General features: G+C 34.7%; 1 protein-coding gene across 4 annotated transcripts in view; it reads right to left on the bottom strand.

Moving 5' to 3' along the window:
• The window catches only part of PPP2R5E (protein phosphatase 2 regulatory subunit B'epsilon), a 130,318-nt gene that overhangs the window by 36,499 nt on the left and 84,454 nt on the right, over positions 1–9,365 (bottom strand). For all 4 annotated transcript variants that reach the window (XR_005653130.1, XM_039864568.1, XM_039864573.1 and 1 more), the window contains one exon: positions 5,959–6,060. Coding sequence is in view for 3 of the 4 variants with exons in the window: in XM_039864568.1 (XP_039720502.1) it covers positions 5,959–6,060 (102 nt within the window). In the remaining variant the exon portion in view is untranslated. The remainder of the gene's footprint in view (positions 1–5,958; positions 6,061–9,365) is intronic.

Here is a 9,365-nt window from a genome sequence, read left to right on the forward strand (position 1 = left end):
ATAATATCTAAGCTACAAGTAGTCCACTACACATATAATTTCCTATGCTTGCACATTTAAGAGGTTTCTGAATTACTTCTCTATCAAATTATGCCACAATGTACACCATGTAGCATTTTCTCAATTATTCTGCGAGGAAATACTTCTAGAAGAGAAATTGTTAGATCAAAAGATAGTCTAACATTCCAAGATCTTCAGTGGTCATTGCCAAATTTCCTTTCAGAAAGTTTATGGCAATTTATACTCTTCTAAGCAACATATGATGGTATAGCAGAATATTCTCACCTGCAAAGAGTAAAAATATTCTTATGTGAAGAATCAACCTTGAATAATTGTTCCAATAAACAGAGGGGAACCATTGTACATGCTCTTTATATAATAAATCTATATTAAAGTATACATGCGATCCTGGTATAGTATACATCAGTATATTCAAACCAGAACTTTTAAGAGACAGATAGACACTGGGCCGGAAGCCTAACTCTGTCCCTTACTGTGTAAACTCAGGCAAGTGTAACTCTAGGCAAGTTAATTTCTCTAAGACTCTCTAAATATATAATGGGGATGATAATCCCTAAAACTAAACGTGATAATATACATAAAATCCTCTGCACAGAGACTAACACTTATCACCATTTTCACTATTGCCTAAACCAGCAATCTCAAACTTTTTAGTCTCATTTCTTTATATTTGAAAATGATTAAAGAGCCCAGAAAGCTTTTGTTTAAATATATAATACAGAACATTTAGCTTATTACAGTACATATTTAGAAATAATAATTGAGAAAATTTAAAATATGAATTACTTCATTTTAAAGCAATAAAACATATTACATGTTAACATAACTATAAAAAATTATTTTCCAAAAGCATTCTTGAGAGGCATTGTTCTTTATTTTTGTAAATCTTTTTAATGGCATATTAGAAGACAGACTGTTATCTGCTTCTGTATTCGATCTGTTTAGGTTGAAGCATATAAAGAAAATCAAGTATACAGATCTAGCAGTTTGAAAAAGGGAGTGTATTTTCAGTCTTTTTACATAATTGGGGATATTCTTCTTTGATACCACACTACAACTCAACAATTGTTTAATCTTAAATATGAGTTGCAATGTAGAATTTGAAACCATATCAATGAATTTTTCATATTGTTACAGTAAATTCCAATAGTCTGTTTTGTACTTTGAATGGATCATTACTCGTGCGTGGTGTCCTAACACCATTCACTGGCCGACTAGAAAGTGCTGGTTCACTGTGTTATGCAGAATCGTCAAATACTGACACATTTCATTAAAGTCACATTCCTTAGTATCTCCAATTATATCAAAAAAGTCTTTAAGCTTTCAAAATCTGTAAAGTTAAAGGTGACAGATATAAGACAGATACATACAGAGTATAAACTGAATAAACCATTTTGAAGAGGTGTCTGGTAATCCCTAGTAAAGCTGATTATATGTACATCCTATGGTTCAATGATTTCATTCCTAGAGCTATTCCCTAGTGAAACTTGCTGCTTACTTGTGCAATTTAAGACATGTATAAGAATATATAGCAGCATTTTGTTAAAAGTAAAAAACTGGGAGGCAAAACCCAAATTTCTATCAATATAAAATGTGTAAATGAAATGTTATATTTATACAATAAATTACTACCGAGAAGTTACAAGAAATATATTAAAATATCTCAAGTGAGTAAAAGCTGCAGAAGAAAAAAATTATAATTTTGAAAACATAAAAACAACACTATTTTTTAAAGATTGGTTTATAAGTAATAAATATGGGATGCACATGGATTATACTGTGAAGTTCAGTATGTGGTTATCCCTGAAAAAGTCTGTAAATTATTTTAAAAATAAATCATGATCCATCTAAAACAAAGACAGATACATATTTTTCAAAATTCTAATTCTAAATTTTGCTTGAATGCTCTACTTTTATTAGTGGTAACAACTGTTTCCTTTGTTCATTTTAGAGAAAATGTCTACCAAGCACCCAAGCCAGAATAACCCTAGTTTGTAAGGCATTCCTTCAAGTAAAAATATGTCATAAAAATAAATGAATGAATGAATGAATGAATGAATAAGTAAGTAAGCAAGCAGCTAGTTTAACTTGCAGCTCAAAACAATCACACAAGTGCTTTAGCACAAGCAACATAGCTCAGTGTGGAGTAGATGTGCTTTATGCATATTTCCCATTTCATCATGAAGAATATTTTTTAAAATGTGTATTCTAAGGTCAAGATTTAATAAAAGTAATATCTACTGCTTCCTCAAGGATATTAATTGAAATTGCCTTTTTTTTTTTTTTGCAAGTATGTGGCAGTGGAGAACAAGACTACCAGGCCAGTTTCGCAACAACTGCCTTGATTTGCACTAAGGCAACAGCAATTTCAACCACCATCGCTTTTACAACTATTAGTAAATATGTCAACACAATGAAAACAGCAAATAATGGAGTATTATTATACAGCTAGTTTTGATGTTGTGGGGCACTGAAAATCAGATCTCAGGGCTCCTTAAGTATCTGCAGATATCACTAACCCAAATGTATTACACATAACCTTCTAACTTCAGCCACTAACTTAACACTTAAATTAGGTATTCACAATAGAATTTTGCTTATTTATAAAACTGTTTTTCTCTTTGAAACACTTTAGAAAAACTTCTTTCCCAATGATCTGAAGAACACTGTCAAGTTGTACATGCTGTTCTCCGAGTCACATTAACACCTGAGCCCTAATATCTCTGAGAATTGTTCTTTTTTCAACACACTATAATTTGTAAAATTTTAGTTTTACAAATAGAATGTCAGCCTTATTGAAATAATCCATAGAAGGGGGGTTTCATCTCCCTCTTGACTCCCACAAGGTGAAGAGTCTCATCTTCCAACCCTGATTCGTGGGCTAGCAGGGCTTTCCAACAGGGCTGTCACAGTGCTCTCTCCCTTCTGGTCCCTTGAAAGCAGTTGTGGTTTAAAATGGTTTGGTGAAAACACTTCAGACACATTTATTAATATGCATGTAAGTTCTCTGTGCTTAAGAGACAGATTTTATCTCAGAATCAAAAATCTCCCTTTAGTTTCTAAAGGGAAAGACAGGGGGCTGGGGAGGATCAATTACTTTTTAAGGTCACATAAGGGAATTTTCTAAAGCACATGAATAAAAGGACTTTAGCATTCTTGTTACTCAGACTCAAGGGTAAAGCATTAAAAACAATCCCTAATTGTATTTGGAAGTCCTGCAAAATCATATTCTAATGGAAGTACACACCCAATTTCAGAAAATACACAAAGAAAACCATGGTAACTATGGGATCCCACTTTATAAGATACCAATACGGATAACAGAAAAGATCAAATAACACATACTGCGGGCCCCTTGACAGATTTGAACTAAAATTGGGGATTTAATATTCTTTTTTATTTTTAAATATTTACAAAGATCCATGATTTATTATAATGGATAGTTTTGTATGGGCCCCCAATTTAAATCAAAGAGGAGGTGTGCAGGAGTCAATAAGCTAGCCATTCACCCAACCACCATATCTCAAAAGCAGCAAAATTGCATTGAGGTGTGGTGGTCAGCTGATAATTTTAAACACTTGCTTCCTTGTAAAATGTGATCCAAAAGAGGAAGCACACTGCTAATACTGGAATTAAGAGAAAGAAAAAGTGAAAAGATCTAAGGCAGTGCTATGTTTGGTAACCAAAAAAAAAAAATAATAGATCAATTAAAAAGTAAAATGTTGACTCTGGTGATGAATCACTATGACATGAATGACCTATCACGAATAGGAAAGGAGGTTTCTCACCAATGCTCTTGTCTACCAAAACTATCTATCAGTGAAAATGAAAAGATGACTAATTTGTGATGTCAGAATATACAGAGGAAACGCAGGATTCTTGAGACAAGTCAGGAGTTTGTACACAGACTTCCATAAAGCAACAGATGGTAGAGGCAACAGTGTGCCTACCAAATTAACCTTTTACGTGAATGAAGGTTAATTTGTGAATTTTCAAGAGTAGGTTTCCCTTACCTGATCTAACATTAGTTGTATTTCCCCCTGAGCTAAAGAAAGGTTGAGAGGATTATAGGCTTGAATAGGATGTACACATGGATGAAACCAGCCTATTTTGAATACAATTTGTGACTTCATTGCCAAAAGGTACAAAAGTCTCATCAACATTGTTTACTGTCACTTGGGTTTTAGTTACTGTTCCTATAGTAATGACATATGTAAGCTAGAGATTTTGGGTTGCAGAATTTAGTTTAGTAGCTTTATAAATTAATTTGGTCCTGTATTTTATAGTCTTAATAACCTACGGAAGGATTAACTGAAACACTGAGGTAAACTCCGTTATACTTTAGGGGTAACTTATATCTATGGTGATCATGATTTTTACAGTATTGAAAAAGCTCTTACAAATGGCAAGAGAGATCTACTGTCTCTTCTGTGGGATTTACAGCAGACAAGAAATTGAACCTGTAAAGACATCTCTTTCCCTGTCTTTGTCACCATAAAATGTAAAACTTTCCCTAAGGAGATTATCTTTTTTTGTTTGTTTTGTTTTTAAAATTTCTTCCAGAGTACAATGCACCTCTATAAACTGCTGCCAAGCATTAAGAATAAGACACGATAAGAAGTCCACCCACTGAAAGAGTAATTCTGTTTTTGGATTTGTCATAATCTGGGATATACCTTGAAAAGCATAAATCGCTGTGCAAATTTCTTAGATTGTAGATAGTAAGTCTAGCACTTAAAAAAAAAAAATCAAGCATCTAAGATAGTAAATCAATTACAGTGTTTTAATTAATTTACTCAATCTTGGCATTAGTAGCAGAAATGCATATGTATAACATGGTTGGGTAAGAACTAAGAAAACAGCCCCTGAAAGCTCTCTACATATCTAGGAAATAGCATATATGTATATCTGTAGCAACCCTGAGTTGCCAAAGCAGGACAAGGAAAGCTGCAGATTTATGTCAAAAATTCTTAAGTTAAGAATATAATAAACCCTTAGAATATCCCTAGTCCTTAACTCTCTGTTGCACACTTTTCTGCTCTTCAGAAAGCCAACTAGTAACTATGAGCACAACTACAGTGATGCAGTGCAGTGGCTTCTACCTCGAGGTGAAGTACAAGGTTATACTCCTCTTCTATCCTTTCCCTCCTTGCTAGTTCTCAGAGGACTAGCCCCTGAGGACAGTCTGACTCAATGAAGATGACTTTGGGGTTCATTACATTCAAATTTCTTTGTTCTATTCCTTTGAAAAATGTTGGCCTTGAGAGAAGGCAGCCAGGAAAGGAAGATGATAAAGACTGGTATGAATAAGTAAATACAATACAAATGGCCTTGGTGCTGGGAAAGGAGATGCAGGGATGGTGGCCCTGATTTGTCCTCGTATGTGAGTATGATTGAAAAATATGGCCTTCTCCGTTCAAGAGAACAAAACTGGCCATCACGCAAGCTAATTCTCAGCTGTTGCTCTTCCTTACAACACTCTGAAATAGCTATTGCAATTTGTTTATGCCCTTTCAGGCTAAAGAAACACATCTGTGGTTATCATGAAGACAGGCAAAGTCCCCAGGCTACCCACTGCTGAAAATGAGATATGTACTCTGTGACTTAATCACATCTAACTAATATTAATGTGAAAATAGTTCTGTTCTTGTTTGAGGCTCCAGCGGGTAGAATCGCATAAAAGCTGTAATAAAAGAATAAGAACTGCCAGCTGGACTTGCAACATGGGAGGGCCCACACTAAAATATTATACTGAAACTTACTATTTTATTATTTTGGCATCCTAATTATCAAGAGTAAGAAACATAAAAAGCATTCTCTAGCTTTCCATCAATATACTGTAATTTGATTTCTTAGTGAATAAAGGCCTTCAAGAAAATTCCACACTAATCAGCTAATAAGATCTTTCTTTTCTAACAAATGGTTAATTCAAAGTACCTGTAAATGTGGCCACGATGCCTCCAGGGTAGGTTCGTCTTCTTCTGGATCAAATTCATTGCTGTCACTAGGAGGGAGAGTTCTGAATATATTGCAAGATACCTAAAAATAAACAAGCAGCACAGTTAGCTGGAAGCACCTCCTGGGCAGCCTTACAACTCTTGTAACCAGCTTAAGGGAACTAAGATGACAGATAACAGGAGCACCACCCAACTAAAAGAAGGACCTCTTTCTACAGGCTCTGAGGTCAGGATCACCTCTAGGCAAAGCTGGAAGCTACAAAGCAGCACTTCTACCCTCTTGAACAGTATTCCTTATCCTTATATGGCCCTTCCCATCCCAGGTCCTATGGATTGTCTATCTTCCATCAAAGCCTGCTCTTGGTTACTTACCATTCAAGCATGCTTATAATTAACCGACTTAAACTAAGATATAAATAACTGTTAATGGGCTTCATGTATTTCCCTTCTCGGGCCTATTCACGATTCATAACTTTTCTAACATGCTTAAAATCATACCTAATCTTTTCTCAATTGGTTTACAAAATAATAACAATGTCCAGAGTAAGATATATCTGTAATACAAACCTCCATAAACCAGGTATTCCTTTACCATAAGCAATTTCCAAATTAAATGCTAGTTGCTCAAAGAATGGCCATGAGTTGGTAACTTGAAACTGATGAAGAGATGAGGATTCATTATACTACTGTACTATTTCTGCATATATTCCAAGATTTTTATAGTAAAATGCTTATTTTTTAAATGCTGTTGCTACTATACTCAGGGTTCTCTTTTAATTTCTATTCTGTTTCTTGTCTGTCTTACCCATCCTCTCCTAAGTATCCTAATTATCTCCCAATATTTCCTCAGATCTGAAACATAAAACAGGGGGATGAGATGAAGGGGGGTTGTTATATGTGTATAAAGCAAGAAGAGGAAAGCAAGGAGACATTATTGTACAAGAAGCCATTGCTGGACTTTCTATATAATGCAGAAAATACTAAGCTATAATATGCTGATCTGAAAGAAGAAAGGCTTTGGGCGGGGAGCCTATAATCTAAATGTGTTAATTCATTCAACAAATACTTATGAAGTGCCCATTATATGCACACACTGTTCTAGGCACTAGGAAAACAACAATGAGCAAAGCAGATAAAAATCTGTGCCTTCAGGGAGCTCATAGTCTAGTTAAAGTCAGATTATCTCAAATTTCCTAGCTATGGAAACTGAGCCCAGAAGAGTAAGCTATGGAAAGGAGATTCAATTTTATGTTAAGTGTCATAGGAAGCCACTAGAAGACAGAAATAGACTGATTCAATATATATTCTGAAGGTAGTACCTGCTGCTGACTTAAGAGATATGGGGTAAAGGAAAGGAAAGAATCAAGGATGAGTCATAGATTTAAGGCCATTTACTGAAGATTAGTAAAGGAAAAAGGTTTCTCTGCCTGTTTTGGTGGAGAGACCCAGAGATCCAGTTAGGAATGTGTTAAAAGAGCAATATCGAGGAGACAATCAGATATATGAATCTCAACCTCAGAGCTGTGCAGATCAGGACTGGAGAAATAGGATTCATCAACATATAGATGATATTTAAAGTCACAGAACTAATGGATCACCTTGGAACAGAGTAAATAGAAGAGAAAAAAATCCTCTGGTAGAAATCAGATAGAAAAGAACAGCTAAAAAGGCAAATGAAAAAAGAATAGGAGGTAGAAGAAAAGAAGTAGAGTTTGGGGTCTCAGGAGCTAATCGATGGGAATGTCTTAAGAAAGAAGAAGTCAACAGCAGCAAAGGTTGCTCTGAGGTTAAGATGCACATAGTCCAGTATCTATTGGATTTGGCAGCCCTATAAACTGAGTACTATTATTATCCCCAATTTACCACTGAGAAAACAGAAGCACAGTTGTTAAAATATGAGGTTACAATTAGTAATCAGCAGTTACAACTGAACCCAGGCTGTCAGGCTCCACCACTGTGTTCTAGAAGAGTAGGTAAACCACCTCTTTTGCTCTACTTTAGCTTAGATGATTGAAAAAAATTATATTAGAATGGTTTTGCTATGGCTGATGACAGCATGCACAGTTCTATTACTTTATTTTTGTCCCTTCCAATGATTATTAGAAATTATATTTACAAAGAAACTAGCAACTTTTCAGATAACCATCAACCTATGACTTCTCAGCCAGCCACACTATCACAAGGGCAAAGGTCTTTTAATTACTTGCTTATGAATCTTCGTTAAACTATACATGTATTTCAAAAACTGAATTGAGTTTTCATTCCAACTAAGTCATTTATATTTACTGTACTCTGTAACAAGTTTTTTTTCCTCTCCTGATATGTAAGAGCAAACCATGAAAGTAAAAAAAAAAAAAGAAAAAACAGGTTTCTCTATAGTAGCGAAGAGAGAGAAACTTCTGCTCCTCTGTACTCCTGGACATATAAACTCTGACAGGGCCCACCGTGTGCTATAGCAATTATTTGTTTACATATTTCTTTGTCTCTCTCTACTTATCAAGAATGTTCAATGTCATGTTCACATTTGTTTTCCTAGTACATACAAGGCATCCAATAAACGTTCATAAAGTTTGAATACATTAATAAAACCATGTATTTTGATTGTGCTTTAACCAAATTTCAATGTAAAGTTTTCTGAAGGATTTAAATAAATCCAAGTTATTTAACCTAAAATGTTTATCTCTATACAGTGTTCTAACCCTCTGATTTGGTCAGGACTTCCTTGGTGACCACATCAAAATAAAATTAAGTTGTGTAAATAATCCAAACAGCAAGTGGTTCTAAAGGTATGTTCGTCTCACTTAGCTACACACTGCCATTTCTTCAGATTTGCCTTCCTTGTCATGCTTTATTTAGTATCTTATAAACATTCACCAGATGAGTAATGAGAAAGCACGAATCTGTTAGGCTGGACAATTAAGAGCTGACTCAGCTAGTTATATAGTTCTCTAGTACATTTGAAAAGAATATCAAAGCATATCAGGTGTCATGGGAATGGCTAAGTCTTTGACTTGGTCTGACACATAATAGGTGCTTAATAAAAATGTCATGCATGAATAAGCCATTGCTCCCATCCTGAGAATCTATCCTAAGAAACTAATCCAAGACAAGACTGGGGGGTAAGGAGGAAGGACTATTTAAAGCAGACATTTGCAACATTCTCCAGAAAGTATAAAACTGGAAATAATCTTTATGTCCAATATCAGAGAGGTACATCAACTTAGTGGGATACTGTGCAGCATTAAGGATGATGACTATATGGAAGCACAGAGAAATGTTTATAAATAAAGATTTAGGTGAAAAGACCATTGAAAGTAGTGTGACTATAACTATAAAGATAAGAATGGATATGGGTAACTAAAGGGAAATTTAAGAAAAGCTGTATTA

This window comes from Pteropus medius, unplaced genomic scaffold (genome assembly GCF_902729225.1).
Source record: "Pteropus medius unplaced genomic scaffold, Ma_sr-lr_union100, whole genome shotgun sequence".
In the NCBI taxonomy this organism is placed as follows: domain Eukaryota; kingdom Metazoa; phylum Chordata; class Mammalia; order Chiroptera; family Pteropodidae; genus Pteropus; species Pteropus medius.